General features: G+C 35.6%; 1 protein-coding gene and 1 pseudogene across 1 annotated transcript in view; one reads left to right on the top strand and one right to left on the bottom strand.

Moving 5' to 3' along the window:
* The window catches only part of Usp34 (ubiquitin specific peptidase 34), a 206,073-nt gene that overhangs the window by 142,812 nt on the left and 43,406 nt on the right, over positions 1-19,855 (top strand). The window contains 9 exon segments of the mRNA XM_019205320.2: positions 361-507; positions 596-652; positions 736-813; positions 1,380-1,474; positions 10,499-10,671; positions 13,356-13,506; positions 15,374-15,452; positions 18,314-18,367; positions 18,473-18,568. Coding sequence (XP_019060865.1) covers positions 361-507; positions 596-652; positions 736-813; positions 1,380-1,474; positions 10,499-10,671; positions 13,356-13,506; positions 15,374-15,452; positions 18,314-18,367; positions 18,473-18,568 — 930 coding nt within the window.
* On the bottom strand, positions 5,439-6,194 carry LOC117286326 (annotated as a pseudogene).

Genomic DNA, 19,855 nt, shown 5'->3' with positions numbered 1-19,855 from the left:
GTATTTTGAAAGAGTCTCGCTGTGTAGTTCAGGCTGACCTTGAGTTCACTATGTAGCTCAAACTGGCCTAGAACTCCCAGGTAATCCTCCTGCCTCAGCTTCGAGAGTGCTGAGATTACAGGCATGTGCCACCATACCTAGATAAAAATAGTAGTTTCATAGCTTAATTTTAGCATCTTCTGGCATCACAATCATTAAGTTGAAAATGTCATGAAAAACCAAAGTACTGAGAGCATTTTAAAACTTTGTGAGCTTACTACCATGTTGTTTTTTTGTTCATTCACTTAAGAACCTTGTTGTGACTATTTCTTGTTTTTATTTTTTATTTTATTTATTTTTATATGTATCTCCTTTTCTTAGGAGAGTGAGTGCAAAGCATATAATCCTAGACCTTTCTGTAAAACATATACAATGGATAAGCAGCCTCTGAATACTGGAGAGCAGAAAGATATGACAGAGTTTTTTACTGACCTGATTACTAAAATTGAAGAAATGTCTCCAGAACTGGTTAGTACTAGAGTAGTGACATTTCTGTGTAATTTATATGGATTTGTCTGTATTCTCATTATTGACTTTTGTTTGTTTTGTATTAAAGAAAAATACTGTCAAAAGTTTATTTGGAGGCATAATTACAAACAATGTTGTATCTTTGGTAAGTATTATATCTGTTTTTGTTTTTGGAGATTATGTTTTAATTTATTATAACGAATTACTAATTTTTGCCTATTTTATCAGGACTGTGAACATGTCAGTCAAACTGCTGAAGAGTTTTATACTGTGAGGTGCCAGGTGGCTGATATGAAGAACATTTATGTGAGTAATATTGTACATAATTTTTGTGGGTTTTTGTTTGCTTTTGTTTTTGTTTTGTTTTGTGGTACTGAGGATTGAGTCCAGGCCTTCATGCTGAGCTACATCCCCAGCCTTTTTTATTTTTTATTTTGAGGCAGGATCTCACTGAGTCTCTAAATTGCCCAGGCTGGGCTCAAAATTGCCATCCTCCTTCCTTAGCCTTCCAGAGTTCAAGGATTAGAGGAATGTGCCACCACATCTGGGTATACTTCTAACTCTTTCGATATAGTAAGTTTATCATCTTGAAAGGAAACTGGCATTTTTCATGTATTTTCTTCTATTTAAGTAAGAATTAATGGTAGACCACAAAACTGGCTTTTGTCCAAACAAAGTGTAAACACTTAAGTCCTTTGAATATTATAGTAAGACTCATATAAAGGAAAGCAACTTTTTGTTAAAATTAAGAATTTGCTATTTAGAAACATTGGTTTTCCTCTCTGTATTCTGCCGAAACTGTAATTACTATTTTGGTGTGTTTACATGCTATAAATCATAATGTGAAATTTTAAATGTGGTTTTGTACACAGGAATCTCTTGATGAAGTTACTATTAAAGACACCTTAGAAGGTGACAACATGTACACTTGTTCTCATTGTGGAAAGAAAGTAAGAGCTGAAAAAAGGTATGCTTTTTGAAATGTAATTTTTATCACTTTGATAAATTATCCAGTGAAAGTGAAAGACAAACTAAGGATAAACTAAAGTTAAACTTTTATGAATTTGTTTAGTGTAAAAATCAGCTACATGAAGCTCAGTCTCATGCAGCAACTTTTCATTCATTATTTAGTGAACTATAATTTGATACAAATTGCACTAAAATGAAAGTTGGACTCAATAAACTTGCAAGAAATTTAATTTTTAGGAACAGGTATATGGAAGGTAAAGGCAGTAATTATTTTTAATCATCTGTGTTCTCAGATGTCTAGGTTTAATGACTTGTTCTTAAGTAATGCTAGCTAACTTTTACATAGTATTTTTTGTTTAACAAGTGCTACTCCTGGGACTTTACATGATTTCATTTAATTAATCTTTACAACATTATTTTGTAATAGATAACATTGTTACTAAGTGAATATATGGTTGCACAGGAAAAATACAGGGAATTTCTGAGTGCTGACCCTAAGATAGGAAATGGAGATGAACAGTGTTAGGGATAATAGTTAATCCAGTTGAAGTTGAGTCCTCTTTAAGGCACCTAGGTGGAAATGTTCTGCACTAGTTGACAGTTGTTAGAGCTTGGAAAGAGGTCTGAGTTGGAGTTATATTCCGGGGTTAGTTAACTTTTGAGTTGAGTTGTGTAAGTTTTTTAAATTGTATTCAACCTGATGCTTTTTTTCTTTCTTTTTTTTTTTGTGTGTGTGGTTTTGTTTTTGTTTTGTTTTGTTTTAGAATATTGTTGAGTTTATTGGTGCTTTTTAAGTATACAGTAGTTACAGTTGTTGGAATCTTATACCTTTACATGACAGATCTTGGTTCTCATTTTTTCCCATACCTCTGCCCTCCCTTCACCCCCTCAACCTTTCTCTATTTACAAAGACTTTGTTTCCATCTTTTCCTTTTCTCATATTTTTTCTTTTCCCTTGTTTCCTTTCTCCTGCCCTTCCCACTTCCCCTTGTGTGCTTAGCCCTTTTCTTCCTATTTCACATCAGTTAATAGTTTGGTGCTTCTTTTCTTTGTGTTATATACTGATGATATTTTGGATTGCTTAAATTTGGTGTATTGATACTTCATGAATTTGTATTTTTAGGGAAGTTCTTGAAAAATAATATTTTAATCTTCAAATAAAAATTACTTTACTTGCTTTCCTGATAGGTTACTGATAATCTTAAGATCTTTTTTCATTTCTTTGTTATTCTTTTAAGATATCAGTGTAAATATGATACCTTCTGTTTGTTTTGTCTTGTCTTTTGAGACAGTTCTATGTAGCCCAGGCTGGCCTGGGACTCATAATCCTGTTTCAGCCTCCTGAATGTTGGGATTATAGCTGTACACTGCCATACCTAGCTGCTATCTTTTTTTTTTAGTCTCTGAAATACTCTTCTCTCTCTTTTTTTTTTTAATACAGGGATTGAACTTGGAACTTTGCACTTGTGAGGCAGGTGGCAGACCATTGAGCTAAATTCCTAGCCCTCTCTGAAATACTCTGTTTTTAAAACAATGTTCTTGAGATTCCTCAAGAAACTTAAACTAGAGGTTATTTTGACCCAGCTATTCCCTCCTAGGTTTCTTCCTGAAAGAGTTAAAAGCCTCATAGCACAGCAATATATGCACATCCTTGTTTTTAGTGGCAGAGTTTGTAATAGCTAAATCTTGGAAACAGCCCAAATGCCCATCAACTGATGAATAAAGATTTTTAATATATATATATATATACAGTGGAATACTACACTAGTATAAAGTAGTATAGTAAAGTATAAAGTATAGTATAAAGGGTTAGCTTGAGTCATTTATAGCTAAATGAATGTACATTAGACCATACTCTTAAGTGAAATAAATCACACATACATGTTTAAATACCATATTGTTTCTCTGGTGTGAGAAACCAAGAGTGGAAATAAGGATTAAAATATATAATAGATGCTGGGTAAGGGGAAGGGAAACGAGAATGGGGAGAGGGTAAGAAAGGAAGGGACATGAAAAAAGGTGAAAATAGAAGGAAAAATGGAAACAAAAGTTTTTGTATATAGGAAGGGGGGTCAGGGGCATAGGAATAAAAGAAAAGGCATGGTATATCATGTACAGGTGCACATTCCCTATGATGAGTGTACATGATGTACCCGTAAATGTTTTGCTTCAAAAAAAGTGAAATAATGTTCTCATGGATTACAAAAAGGAATTGTAGACTGCATGGCATGCTGTACACCTGTATTCCCAGCTACTCAGAAGGCTTAGATAAAAGAATCGATAGTTCAAGGCCATCCTGGTCTGCTTAGTGAGACCCTGACTCAAAAAATAAGGGCTGGGGATGTAGATCAGTGGTAGAGCACTGACTCACTCACATGTCCTGGGCCCTGGATTCAAACCCTGGTACTGGAAAATTTAAAAATTGTACATATAGAGAGATCTTACTAAGCAGGAAAAAAAAAATTTGTATATTGATTGACCCTCTCACATGCACCGGGCCCTGGATTCAATCTCTGGTACTGGAAAATTTTTAAATTATATATAGAGAGATCTTAACTAAGCAGAAAAAAAAATTGTATATATTGATCAATACAAAATCAATAGATTACTTGATAAAAAGTTTTTCAGTGTATGTTTCAAACCCTTAATTTTTTTAAATGTTTTTTTTCTTCGTCTAATTCATGAATATATTTAAATTCTGATTGCTTACCACTGTAGTAATCACAGTGGAAAAATGACAGAATCTATTCACAAATTAAAAACTGCTAGGCGCCCAAAGTTCTTTTTTATTTTTTTTCTATTTTTCAAATATTTTTATTTTTAGTATATATACTTAATGTCAGATGGGCCAGTATCTTTGGGGTCCTTTAACAATATAACCATGCTGTATTTTTTTTTTTTGAGACAGGGTCTCACTATGTAGTTGAGACTGACCTGGAACTCACTATGTGACCCAGTCTGGTCTCAAACTCTCAGCAATCCTCCTACCTCAGCCTCCCGAGTGCTGGAATTATAGGCATGCACCACCATGCTGGCTTATGCTATATAATTTTTATTCTATTCTAATTTATTTACTTATTGGTACTGGGGATGGAACTCAGGACCTTATGCTTGTGAAGCAGGCAACGGAACCACTGAGTTAAATCCCTGGCCTGCTATATAATTTTTAAATGCAATCACTATGTATGAGACTGACCTGGAACTCACTATGTGACCCAGTCTGGTCTCAAACTCTCAGCAATCCTCCTACCTCAGCCTCCCGAGTGCTGGAATTATAGGCATGCACCACCATGCTGGCTTATGCTATATAATTTTTATTCTATTCTAATTTATTTACTTATTGGTACTGGGGATGGAACTCAGGACCTTATGCTTGTGAAGCAGGCAACGGAACCACTGAGTTAAATCCCTGGCCTGCTATATAATTTTTAAATGCACCCTGTACTTACTTTTAAAAAAATTACTGTCATTTTATCTGACTTTCAGTAAGACTTTTAAATTTTAATACATTTTATAATAGAATGTCATTGTCATTAGAATACTTTTTTTTTTTGGTACCGGGGATCGAACTCAGGTCCTTGTGCTTGAGAGGCAGTTGGTAGAACCACTGAGCTAAATCTCTGGCCCTAAAATACAATTTCCGTCAATACTGAATAATTCTCTGGAATTTATCTTTTATAATTTTTACTCCATGAGATTAAAATCTAGTGAAAGTAGATTTACTCTTTATAATGTTGGACACTAGTACTTCAGAATCAAAATCAAATGTTACATTATGGAAAGTTAGATTACATTACTAAATTGATATAAAATTTTTTTAATAACAAATGAACAGTTAGTAGGCACAATTAGGATATCTCTTACCTGATTTACAAGGATTTAGAAATAAGATATATCAATAATATTTAACACTTAAATCTTAAACCTTATTACTTAATGAAAGTCTTAAGTACTGCTTTCAATTACTTTTTATTAACTTCGTCCAAAAACTATAACAGCTGCAAATATAGATTGATAATATCCAAGTAGAGGTTGATACCAGCTAATGCATACTGTTTAGGTGGTAATTTATGCATCAGTGAGTGTCACAAATGATATATCTGCAGAAAAGAAGGGCTCCATCAACAGCCAAGACCAAATTCATTGTCTGATTATGAAAAAAAACATCTTCAACAATCCTGACAGGCATAAAATCCACAGGACAGCAAGCAACTCTGATCCAAATTTGCTGAAGTCTCTCTAGGATTGTAGAGTATATATAGTCAAACCAAGAAATACAGCAGTAGTCAGTATAAAAGCCTGCAGAATAATATATACATCATAGAAGGTAACTACAACTGCTACAGTCAGAGATTCCTAAGGTCTTTTTTGCACAAATTTATGGAGTCAAAAGTACAAGAACACTGTAGAGGTTATTGTTGTTAAGACAACTTGAAGAGATAGGATACTGTAGTCTTTTCTGAGAAAGTCCATTTGGATGTGCAGGCTGACAGAGGTCATGCAGCTGCCGTAGCTGAAGTCATCTTTGATTCAGGAGTGAGTATAGTGGGGGTCAGGATCTGCCATGTTGGCTATGGAACTCGCACACACCTGGGTTAGCCTGCCAGACTGCACTGACCACAATGGACTTCAACCCACTTTCCACTCTGCAGTGGGATGTTCTTAAGAACCATAATTTGGCTGGTTTGGGGAAAAATGGTTATGTAAAATTCTATAGGTAAGCCTTGATAATGCTAATTAGAAATCGCATTTAAGAACCATCTGTTAGTTAATTTTTAGGGACCTTATATGTGCAAGAGTTTGTAGGCTGGCCTATATGAAGTAAGGATTCACATCGGCTAGTAATGGAATATTAGATTGGTAACAGCTGATGGCGTCAAATGGTTGACATCCACATTTTGGGATTATCTGCACAACTGATTGATTGAAGCTATCAGAGTATCCTGTTAGAAAGGACTGAATACTTAAACCAACCTTAAAGGGCAGAGAAAAAAGTGACAAAAGGCAAACAATGGAAGAAAGAAAATTAGGACAAGATACTACTCTTTAAACTGAGAAGAGACTCTCAAGACACTCAATTGGCATAGTTTACAAATGTAAAAATAAATAACAGCTGATTTACATTTGTAACACCAGTTTATACTACTGGCATACTGTTGATTTGCACATTCATTTGCTTAGTTCAAAATGCTTTGCTGTGCTCTGCCATTTTAATTTGGGTGTTTTAGTTCCCATCCGCCTCCCCTCCCGACAAGGTGTCACTTTCAGTCTAACCTTGAACTCACTATTGAAACCCAGGCTGGCCTTGAACTAGTGGCAATCCTCCTACCTCACCTTCCTTAGTCTGGGATTACAGACTTGTGCCACCACATCCAGCTTTTTCTCATTTTTAAATTTTCTGTCACAGTGTATGACTTTACTTCCTATAAGTCCTTTGGGGACTCTTTTTATATTTTTAGGATTTTTTGTTTTTAAGACAAGGTCTCACTAATGTAGTTCAAGCTGACCTCAAACTCATGGTACTCCTCCTTGCCTCAGCCTCCCAAATGCTGGGTTTACAGGCATATATGCCACCATGCCCAGCTTCCTTAGGGACTCTTTTTGAATTTTTTGTTTATTTTTTTCATTTTTTGAAAATTTTATTATATACCAAGAGATGCAGATATATGGAATGAAATAGAAACTTAGAGTCATGTCAAGGAAAGAGGCTTATAAACACACAATCATGTGGGCTGGAGATATAGCTCAGTGGTACCGCACCTGCCTCAAAAGCATAAGGTCCTGAGTTCAATCCCTGGTACCAAAACCAAAACAAAACAAAAGCAGCATACAGTCATGTATACTTAAAAATCATATGGTTGGTCAAGGGTTGTAGCTTAGCAGTACAGTTCCTGCCTAGCAGACACAAGGCAAACACCAGCTTTTCCCTGCTGGGTGTCGTCCCCAAAAATTAAAAGAATCATACCACAACAATATATGTGCACCCATGTTCATAGCTGTACAGTTTGTAATAGCTACAACTTTGAAACAGACCAAGTGCCCATTAACTGGAGACTGGATAAAGAAACTGTGGGGTTTAAAAAATGATAAAATGGAGAACTACTCAGCTATAAAGAGTGAGAAATTAGGGCCAGGAATTGAGCTCAGTGCTTCTGCCATCTGCCTCGCAAGTGCAAGGTCCCAAGTTTGATCCCCAGTATCAAAAACAGTGAGAGAGCAGGGGGTTTGGCTCAGTGATTCCACTGCCTGCCTTGCAAGTACAAGGGCCTGAGTTCGATCCCCGCAAAAAACAGAACAAAACAAACAAAAAAAGTGAGAAATTAGACACCTATAGCTAAATGGATGCACATTGAGGCAGTACTCTTAAGTGAAATAAATAGCACACACGTGTAAATGCTGAATAGTTTGTCTGGTGTGAGAAGCTGAACGTGTAAATAAGTATAGTAGATAATGTAGAAGAAAAGGGGACAAAGAGGACAGGGAAGGGAAAGGAGGAAGTGAAATTAATATGAGAAAATGGAAAAGCGGAAACCAAAGCCTTTGTAAATAGGGAGGATGGAAGGGTTGAAGGGAAGGGAGGAGAATGGGGAAAAAAATAACCAAGATAGATAACATAAAGGTACAAATTTCCAGTGATGAATGTCCTTCTATTGTATACTTAAAATGTACCAATAAAATTAATTTTTAAAAATATCATGTGGTTGGGCCAGGGATATAGCTCAGTGCAGTATCTGGCCCAGTGCCTGCCTGGCAAACACGAGGCCCTGAGTTCAATTCCAGTTACCAAAAATAAACAAGTTATATGATTATATAGATATGTCAGCACTCACCAAATTGTATATGGGAATGTGCCACATTCCACTTGGTCTTTCTAGAACATCAGGATGCAGTTCATATTCTAATTTTACATTTGACTGAGTTTTTTTGTTTTGTTGTTGTTTTGGTTTTTGCTTTTTGGTTTTTTTGCTATTGAGTTAGGATCTCACCGTGTAGTTCAGGATGGCCTTGAACTCACTTCGTAGCCCAGGCTGGCCTCAAACTCAAGGTGATCCTCCTGCCTCCGTCTCCTCAGTGCTGGGATTATAGGCATGTGCCGCAATGCCCACTTTGACTGTTATATTTCTTTAACCCTGTTATCTGCCAATCTGCCAAGTAATCCGACATTTCAACTTGTTGAACTTTGTATTCCCTTTACTTGTAATACCTTATTTCTAGTTTCCCTGAATTTTCGTTGACCTGTTTTAAATCATCTTTTTTTTTTTTTTTTAAAGCGGGGTCTTAACTGTGTAGTTCAGGCTGGCCTCGAACTCACTACATAGCTAAGGCTGGCCTCAAACTCATGGTGATCCTCCTGCCTCAGCCTCCTGAGTGTTGGGATTACAGGTGTGCACCACTACTCGTAGATTAAATTGTTCTGTTTTGTTTTTTTGCATTGGGGACTTGAACCCTGGGCCACATACATGCTAGATAGGTGCTCAACTGATAAACGGCATCTATAATCCTTAAACCAACCCCTTTTATCCTCATGCACTACAAATATTTTTTTAAATTCAGGCATATATTATGTATTTTGTTTAAACTACAATTTTTTGTGTATTTAAACCTGAACTAAGCCAGTTGTGATGGCACATGCCTATAATCTCAGCACTTGAGAGCGTGAGTCAGGAGGATCACCACAAATTTGAGGCCAGTCTGGGCTACATAGTAAGTCTGTGACCAGCCTGAACTACATTATCATGACCCTGTCTCCAAAAAAAAAGCCCTAACAGTATGTCTGTCAGTCACACTGAAAAATCTAGGTGACTCGGTGGTTTGTTGCCACTGCTGCTTTTGCCTTAGTAACTAATAAATAGATGACACTTACTAATGCTATTTGCCAGATAGTGTATCAGAGATAAAATGGAGTAGGCATTTGAATCAGTTTCCCTCTCCCTTCCTCTCCCCATGAAGACTCTCCTTGGATTGAACTGAGACTTTTCACACTGAGCTACATTCCCAGTCAAACCCCCTACATTTTTTACTTTGAGATAGTCTCATTAAGATCACTGAGTCTCTTAAATTGCCAGGCTGGTCTCATATTTGCAGTCCTGCCTCAACCTCCTTGAGTTCTGGGATTATAGATGTATACCAGCATGCCCAATTTAATCTTCATTTTTAAAATTAGGAATTAATCTCAAAGAGGTTAAATAACTTGTTTAGGATCATATTTGTAAGTTTTTCACCCAGACTTTGCATTTCAAGTTCACAAAAAGAAAATTTTTGATTCCTGCTATTAAAAGAGAAAAAAAATTAGATGTGGTAGCTTATACCTATAATCCTAGTGCTCTGGGAGATTGAGGGAGGAGGATCCCAAGTTCAAGCCACTTAGCAACTTGGTGAGTCTGTGTTAAAAAATAAAAAAAGCTTGGGGAGATAGCTTAATGTGAAGGCCCTTGTTTTAATCCCTAGTATGAGAAAAAAATAAGTAAATAAATAAATGAAGAGGAAAAGAAAATTCTGAAGCAAAGACCTATTGGGCTCTGGGGAATGAATGATAGCAGTCCATTTTATGCTTTCATTGAACCCTATGCCTGTCTTCATTATGATCAGCTACAGTCTACTATAATTTTTATTTTGCTTATTTAGATATAAGATAGCCTTTTCAGAATGGAGAAACTCATGTAAGAAGATCATACATGTAGATTTTGTTTGTTTTAATTTCTTGAGACAGGGTCTCACTATGTAGTATAGGCTGGCCTCAAACTTAGCAACAATCCTCTTTCCTCAGCCTATGTATGCTAGGATTACAGATGTGTATGCCATCACATCTGACTGTTTTAAATGGTATACACTATGCTTAATTTATCTGTGGTGCTAGGCATCAGGCTCACAGATTCTTTCATGGTAGGCAAGTGCTCTACCACTGAGCCATATTTCTAGCCCTATAAATAGTTTTAGTAAGAATGTGACTTAGAACAGTGTTATTTATTTACTCTTAAGATGATTATTGAAATAGATAACTGTAAATGTTTTTACCTTTCAGGGCATGTTTCAAGAAATTGCCTCGCATTCTGAGTTTTAATACTATGAGGTATACATTTAATATGGTCACAATGATGAAAGAGAAAGTGAATACTCACTTTTCCTTCCCATTACGTTTGGATATGACACCGTATACAGAAGATTTTCTTATGGGAAAGAGTGACAGGAAAGAAGGTAATTTTTCATTTTTCTCTTTTCTGTTTTCATTAGGGAGTAGGGTGGGTGGAGACAGTACTGGGAATTGAACCCAGGGCCTTCCCACCAAGCTGTGTCCCCAGCCACCACCAGCCATATTTTGTTACTTGAGACAGGGTCTTGGTAAATCTCTAAGTTACCCTGGCTGGGGTCAGTTTATTATCTGCCTGCCTTAATCCCTCAGAGTGTTGGAATTACAGGGTGTGCTATCACACCTGTCATTGTCTATTATGTGACCTTATAACAAGGAAAGCACGAGGTTGTCCTCAACTACACAGTTAATAGCAATTAAATTGAAATTTAGAAACAAAACTGTTTTTGGACAATGGGAGTTGGGTGTGAGGTGATGCGTGCCTGTAATCCCAGCACTTGGGAGGCTAAGGCAGTAGGATCATTGGAAGTTTGAGACTAGCCTGAACTACATGATGAGACTCTGTCTCAAAAAAACCAATAAATAAATAAGTAGATAATGTGGCATATTAGTTCAATTAACCATTAAATATCTATTGTTTAGTAAGAAAATGTTGTAGTCATTCCTCTAGACAGTGAAGATGCAATGACAAACAATACAAACGTGATTGCTGCCCTTATGGAGCTTAGACCTGGATGTGTAGGTCTTAAGCAAAAAATTGAAACTAGCTTGTTACCAAGTAGGACAGTGAATATATCTTGGGTCTAGAGGAGTTAAGTCTTATTAGAAGTTAACATTTAAGCAAAGATAAGTTCAGTAAGAGCTTGACAAAGAAGGAATAAACTCTTGGGTGGTGGGAGTGTGGGGAGTGAGTGTTACTACTGAGACGAACAGAGGTTATGGCCAGAACATTTTTTTGTTTTTAAGCCATGTTAGTAATTTTGATCTTTATTCATTATTTCACTATCAGAAGATTTTTCAGCAGGAAGCTGAATGGATGAATGTTTGGGAAAGGTGACTCTGAAATGAATCAGAAGATGATGAAAGTTGAGGACATTGTTGTAATGAAGATAGTGGTTTATATGAGAACAAGTAGAGTTAATATGAGTTTATATGAGAACAAGTAGAGTTAATATGAGTTTATATGAAAACAGTAGAGTTAATAAGACTTCATGATTGAGTGAATAAAAGACTTAAAAAATTTCTGAGTAGATATTAACTGAACAGCTATTAGCTGTAACTTATGCTATTTTTATAGTAATAGGAACATTACTATTTCCTATTACTATAAAAATAGAGTAAGTCCATAGTTATCCTGGCTCCAAAGCAGAGTAGCATGGCAGAGAGCTTTGCAGAGGAGAAACAGTCCATGGCATGGCAGACAGAAGGCTGAGAGCAACAGAAGCAAGCCTGCTGCTCCCTTTTATCCCGTCCAGGCCTTCCACCTTTTGTGTGATGCCATCTACACCCAGCGTCACATCCTTAATCCCAGTATTACACACCCTAGATCCAGCCACCTCCAAAAAGCCCCACCTATGGTCACATGAGGCTTTGGGAAAACATCTGTATACAAGCCATGACAGGTAAAGTTGAGAAGTAAGGATTGCTTATATGCATCCTAGTTTTTTAGACCTCTTAGCAAACCATTTAAAAGTTATAAGACTTACCAGTTGTGCTTCATTATATTTGTCATGATTTTACATGTACCAGTGGAACAGAAATTTATGCCAAGATAAAAGAATTTTGTTAGGCCTACCTACATGCATAGGCACATCCATGCTTCTCGGGTGTTAATACCTAATTTAACCAAATGTTTCTGGTTCCACCTTTTCCTTTCTGTTTGGTGGAAGGAATATAGATCATATATCATGTATCATGCTCAGACCATTCTAAAAATTTTTCCTTAATGTTTTTACCTTTAGATTTTAAATCTCTAGTCCTGGGAGATGTATCTTTTGTTTCTTTATACACACAAAGACCTAGTGTATTATAGTACTTTTTTTTTTAATTGAGACAATAGTAGTTCAGTCTGGCCTTGAACTCACTATATAGCCTACACTCACCTTGAACTCATGGTGTGATCCTCCTGCCTCAGTCTCTCCCAGGTGTTAGGATTACAGATGTGTACCACCATGCCCCCTTATAGTGCCTTCTATTACATAATGTGAATTTGGAGGCATGCTGCCAGTACAGTGCCTGTTTTCCTTAACATGACTAAAAGACAAAAATAGGCTGATGCCTCCTCAGGTATTGTTTTTGCATACTCCAAATAAAAATTGAGGCAATTGTAGTGGTGCACGCCTATAATTCCATCTCTCTGGGAGGCTAAAGCAGGAGAATCTCTAATTCAAGCCCAGCCTGGGCAGCCTAGCAATTTAGATCTGGGCATGGTGGGGGGAAGCTAGTGATACAGCTCAGAGAAAAGGCCTGGATTCAAAGGAAAAGAAAACACCCTTAATGAAGCATTTGCCACTATTTCAAAGGCTAATAAGGTTAAAAGAAAATAATTTATATTTATATAAAGGTTGCCTATAATTACATACTAACACAGTGGTTTACAGTTACTGTGTAATAGATTTCTTGACATAGTAGGCTGTGGATGGTGAATGACTAGCAAATAGTTGTTTTGTAACCATTGAATTGATAAAGTGTGTCTGTTTCTTTACATAAAATGTTATAAAAAGTGATCCTAAAATATCGCTGTTATGCAGTTTTCAGAATTACTGACATTATGTTATATAAATAATTTCAGGTTTTAAGGAAGTCGATCATTCAAAAGATACTGAGAGCTATGAGTACGACTTGATAGGAGTGACTGTTCACACGGGAACAGCAGATGGTGGACACTATTATAGCTTCATTAGAGATATAGTCAATCCACATGCTTATAAAAATAATAAATGGTGAGTTTTAAACACTATTTTCTTTGGACTTAGAAAAACTTTTCCTTATATTTAAAGTATAAGTTTATTACAATTTCTCTTTAAATGTGTTTTCAGTTTTAGTTTTCTAAAAACTTCCTGTAAAATTAAAAGAATTTTTTGAAGAATGTGACTTTCAAAATATAAATCACTATTTTTTACTTTTTTACTGATTGCTTTTTAAACTTTTATTAGTACATGTTTGCGCTATACATAATGATCACATTCACTGTAGGAAATTAGTATATGTACTTAACCTTTTAATTCTTGTTTCCCCTTCCACCCCTTTATTATTTTTCCAGCATCTGATTCATTTATTTTCAAGATCTTATAAAGTTAGTTATCATATACAAATTGAAAAACCAGACTGTTAGGCCAAAGAATATATAAAACATGTAAGGCAATTGTACAAGTAAAGGTACACTTTTAGATAATTGTTTACACTGGATTACAATATTGTCTTTTGTTTTATATATATATACTTTACTACATTTGTACTTTATATATAAAGTATGTGTACATATATAGATACTGAATTTTTCATGTAAGAGAAGCCATGCAACATTTAAGCTTGTATGTCTGAGTTGTTTCACTTAGCGTAATGGTCTCTAAGTGCATCCGTTTTCCTGCAAATGAGTCAAGCTTATCCTTCTATGAATGGCAGAGTAGTACTCCACTTAAACTTACAGATATTTGAACTTTTTTTTTTTTTTTTTTGGTACTGGGAATCAAACTCAGGATCTTGAACTTGCGAGACAGGCAGTAGAACCACTGAGCTAAATCCCCAGCCCACAGATATTTGAACTCTTGAGAATTTGATGAATACTTTTCCTCAGAAAGGTGAACACACAGATTTTGCATACAACTTTAGGAGATTCATAGACAAAACTGCACTTCTCAAATCATACCTTATCCATTCATTCATTCAGTAGATGTTTTCTGAATGCCTTCCATTGGGTAGCTACAGAATCCATGTGTATGCTACTTGGAAGTTACCTGTGTGTTACACTTTTCATCTTGCTTTTTCCTTCCTATACACATTTTCTTCTTAGCATCTTTTATCAAGTAAACAGTTGGAAATTATTGTTGATCTCTGATGGTTGTGCACTGCAGATGTTGTCAGGAAGGGTCTCATGATAGGAACTACATGTGTAGTAGGCACTCTTAATTGTTGAAGATATTACTTTGAAGAGAATATACAGTTGTTAATTGATTTTCAATGAGCAGAATAATTTCATTCAGCTATTCTCCTTCAGCCATCGTGTTCATGTCTTTTACTTATCCATTTGAATATATTTCAATGAGTATATTTTGAATATTGTAAATTTTGAAATGCCATCTATAACTTTGAAAATTCTCATACCTCATACTCTTTCTCATCTAGTAGCTTTATATATTATAGTTTAGCAAGCTTTCTGTTCCTTATGGTTTTTTTGTTTTTGTTTTTACTTGGGATTGAACTCTGAACCTTGCAACTTGCAAGGCAGGTAGTAGCACTACTGAGCTAAATCCCCGGCCTGTTCCTTGTTTATGTTCATGTTATAAATATGTCTCTCCAATTTGTGGGTGGGTGGGTGGGTGGTGGGTGTGGTGCTGGGGATCAGACACAGGACCTTCTACATGCTAGTCCAGTGTTCTACCACTGAGCTACATCCCCACCCTAAATCTGTCAGATTTTAAGGTTGTTTATGGTTTTTAATAGATCAGAGTTCAAGGGCAGATTAGAATTTACCTTATGAAGTAACAGTTGATCAATATTTGCAACATACAGTATATGAATATTTTCACATAGTGGGCACAATACAAAGATAACGCATACGTACTTCATCAGCCCTATACTCTGTTTTAGGTATCTTTTTAATGATGCTGAAGTGAAACCTTTTGACTCTGCTCAACTGGCCTCTGAATGTTTTGGTGGAGAGATGACGGTAAGTATTCAGAAATTATAAATGGTTTAATACTCCACATATAAAATCCAATGCAGAGCCACTTAAATTTCTTATAATTATTAAAACTAAATTTCATTTATTATGTATTGAATTTTAGTATACAGTAGACACTAGGAGATATTTTAAAATTATTTTTGCCTTCTGCCAGTCTGATAAAAGAAGGTACAACTTACAAATAAATAGTCATCCCAGCTCCTATGAGCCCCACCCCAGTCCTATGAGAAGCACTCCCTGTCTCAGCTATGTTGCTCTCTGTCCTTTGTTCAGAGACAGCCCAGCAGATTCTCCCCATAATAAAGGCTTGTTATGGTCAAAAAATAAATAAATAGTCAAGTGATGGTGAAGAAATTGAATAATACCATCAGAATTATAATGAATGTGTTGTTTAATTTTGTAGGATTAGACCACTTACCTTTATGTAATCTCAGAAATCTTACACAAGGATGTTGGCTTGAAAGAATTATAACTTCAGTTTCTTATAAAACAGCAGCAACTTGGTTGATACTAGTTACAGAATAAAAAGCGAACATCTTTGATTAAATAATTTACAATGGGACAATAAAAAAAGACATTTCACTGCTCCATAGTCAGTTTATCATTGTACACTACCAGTTTCTTTAAAAATTTATTGGATTGGGTGTGTGTGTGGCTCAGTGGTAGTGCTTGCCTCGCATGTACAAGGCCCAGGATACCATCCCCAACATTGCAGAGTATATACCCAAAAAACATTGATGCTGACAAATCAACTGTGAGTGATTTTTATTTTATAAATAAGCTGACATAAAGTTGTTTTTTTTTTTCCAATCTTAACTGGGTTTTTTGGTTTGGTGTACTTAAAACTTTTCTGCATACCAACATTCTATATTTTAATAAAGGTCTTCCTTATTCCTTCTTGGTGTGCTTGTCTACCATTCTGAATGGAAAAGTAGTCTTGAGTAGAAAAGGGAAGTACATACGTAGAATACTTACATATTCTATCACCAAACAGAATGCATCGCTACATGTTGTCCCTAGGACATTTTCTTTAATTAAAAAAAAAAAAAAAAAAGAAAAAGAACAAAGTAATTGTAAGGCACTTACAGGGTAGTTTTTTAAATTGTAAATTTATTTAATTTTCTTATTGTACATATTATTCATAAAGTATTTGGAAAAAATGTTTTCAAAAACATCAGCCTTTTATTATTTTATCATTCATATATTGCTTGTTTCCCATTTTAAACTTTTCTTCATCTTTTATGTCACAACATAGCTTTCTGGAATTACCTATAGAACCTTTATCTTCCTAATAATTAAGAGGTAGCCCTTACAAGTTCTCACTCCTAAACTCTTTGTATTCTGTATGTGCAGTTGCCTTTATATCTCCTTTCTACAATTTTACTTTTTTCTGATTTTACTGTCTCTTTACTGATTGTTTCCTATGGTTTTATTATCTTTCTCTTTCCTTTTCTTTCTTGTTTTGTTTTGTTTTGAAATAGGGTCTCACTATGTAATTCAGGCTGACTTTGAACTCACTATGTAGCCCAAGCTGGCCTCAAACTCACGGTGATCCTCCTGCTTTAGCTTCCCAGTGCTGGGATTACAGGTGTGCTCCACCACACCCAGCTAACCTCTCTTTTTCATCACCATTTTTCGTTTATGTCATTGCTCTTATAATGTCTTTGGCTAATAGCTTCTTCTGATACTTCTTTCCTTGTTAACCATCAGTAGTTGGTTGATTGGTTGGTTGGTTTGTTTGGTTTGTTCATTTGAGACAGGATCTCACTGTGCAGTTCAGGATGATCTTGAAACTCACTCTGTAGTCCAGGCTGTCCTCTAATTCACATCTATCCTTCTGCCTCAGCCTCTCAAGTACTGGGATTACAGGCATATATGCCAGGCCCAGCTAACATTTTATTTATATATCTATATATGCCGACAAATCCATTTTATTTACAAAAAGTTACTTATAGCTCTATGGTTCCAAAAACAAAACACTTTTCAAGGACTGATGAAGATACATATGGGTACTATTTTCAGATCTTAAGTTACAGCTTTATGTCTGTAAAGTTTTTTAGTTACCTACTTTTCTAATTTTTATATTCCTGAGATCTAGGTGTGGTAGCCCATTCCTATAATCGTGCACTCTAGGAGGCTGAGGCAGGAAGATTACAAATTCAAGCCCTGCTGAGGCAACTCAGTAACTTACTGAGTCCCTCTCTCAAAAAAAAAGGAAGAAATAAGAGGAGGAGATGATGATACGGAGAATATAGAGTTTCAATTTGATGTGATTTTTGTGGGGTTTTTTGAGACAGGGTCTTGCTCTGTAATTCAGGTTGACCTTGAACACACTGAATCCCAGGCTGGCCTCAAACCCTTGGAAATCTTCATGACTCAGCCTCCTAAGTGCTGGGATTACAGGCATGGGCCACCCCTCCACCTGGCATCAATTTAGTATTTTTATTTCTACTTATTATATTGTAAAAATTAGGTCCAGATCAACTATTTTCCCTCACCATATCCCTTTCTCCATTCTGTACTGTAGTATTCTCTTATGTAAGAAAAAGTACCGATAATGATAGGATAAAGTGGCCAAATTTGTGAAATACATAGGATTTTTATAAATACAATGCTGTTTGAAACTATTTGCACGGCCAGAGATTTAGCTCATGGCCACTGCACCTGCTTCTCACATGCAAGGTTGTAAGTTCGAACCCTGGTTAAAAAAAAAAAAGAAGAAGAAGAAAACTATTTGCAAAGTTATATTGAAGTATTACTTGTTTATGAAGTAATTCATATATAAATATTGCTGAGTAAATCAACTTTTTAAACAGAAAATTTTTGTATGGTTTTCTTTTAAACAGACGAAGACCTATGATTCTGTTACAGATAAATTTATGGATTTCTCCTTTGAAAAGGTAATTATTTCTTTCATATAAAGTAATTTTTTCTTTCTTCCACATTGTCTAATATTAGTTATATTTTGTACAAATAAAAATACACTTTTTCCTTGCCTCTTAAAGACACACAGTGCATATATGCTGTTTTACAAACGTATGGAACCAGAAGAAGAAAATGGCAAAGAATATAAATTTGATGTTTCATCGGAGTTACTGGAGGTATAAGCTAATTTTATTTTTAGCAACAGTTTAAAATTTTGTGTTTATACAAAAAATGCCATTTATATAACAGCAGGCTATACAACATTGAGATCTGTAATCCCATATAGAATTTAACAATATTTACAGATAGCTGGGCAAAATGGCCTACGTCTGTGATCCCAGCACTCTGGGAGGCTCAGGCAGAAGAGCGCCAAGTTCAAACCCAGCCTGGGCAACTTGGCAACTTAAGAAGACTATGTATCAAAATAAAAAATAAAAGGACTGGTAAGATAGCTTACCATGAAGACCCTGTGTTCAACCCTCAGTACTGGGGAAGAAGAGGAATATTTATAAATGGTCATTTGTGATCTGACATAGGTGAATAGATTAGAAGAAAAGGGAATCTAGTTTGAAAGGATTCCTGAAATCAGGGTGGGCTCACAAGTAATTCAAATGGTTAATAATGTTCTTTTTATTGGATTGCATGATAGGTTTACAAATATTTTTCTTTTAAGTTTTATAACACTTCAGCATTCAATCCATTGAAAATTAATTTATATGTGTTTTATATAACATCTCATTTATAAAGCTTTTTTTCATATTATAGGAGGTGGAAATATACTTTATTGATTATATAATTTACTATGTTTTGTGTCAGTATTATAAACTCCACCAAAAAATATAGAAAGCTAGGGCCTGGAAATGCTCAAGAACTGAAGCCGGTCATTCAGTGATTTCCCAAATGTTACTGTAGAGCAGGTGCCTTGATACATGATTCTGGACCAATCTAGTGCATTGGTGAGGCAAATGGAGATAGCAGAAAATCTATAATGGTGAATTAAAGATAGATTTAGTTTAAAAGGGACCTACCGAAGCTGGGCACACACCTGTAGTCCCATTAATTGGGAGGCTGAGGCAGGAGGATTGCTGTGAATTTGAGGCCATCCTGGGTTACACATTGAGTGAGATCAAGGCCAACCTGAACTATATGGCAAGGCCTTGTCTCAAAAAACAAAAAAGACGAACCTATTATCTCAGATTTTAAAATGCATATGGAAATGTAGTAATAACAAAAAAAAAGCCTATAATACCATTAATCAGAACATAAATCTGTTCTAAGGGGCCAGTTATTTACCTCAGTGGCACAGTGCTTAAGCAGAAGGTCCTGAGTTCGATTCACCATCACTGTAAAACAAAACAGCATAAACTTGTTCTAGATAAAAAATAAGTTTATGGTCCTGAGGGTGTAGCTCAGTCATAGAGCATGTGCTTAGCATGACTAAAGTCTTGAATTAGATACCCAAC

Source organism: Fukomys damarensis, unplaced genomic scaffold (genome assembly GCF_012274545.1).
Source record: "Fukomys damarensis isolate Sample0158 unplaced genomic scaffold, DMR_v1.0_HiC HiC_scaffold_2, whole genome shotgun sequence".
Taxonomy (NCBI): Eukaryota; Metazoa; Chordata; class Mammalia; order Rodentia; family Bathyergidae; genus Fukomys; species Fukomys damarensis.
This window is presented reverse-complemented; position numbering and strand designations above follow the sequence as displayed.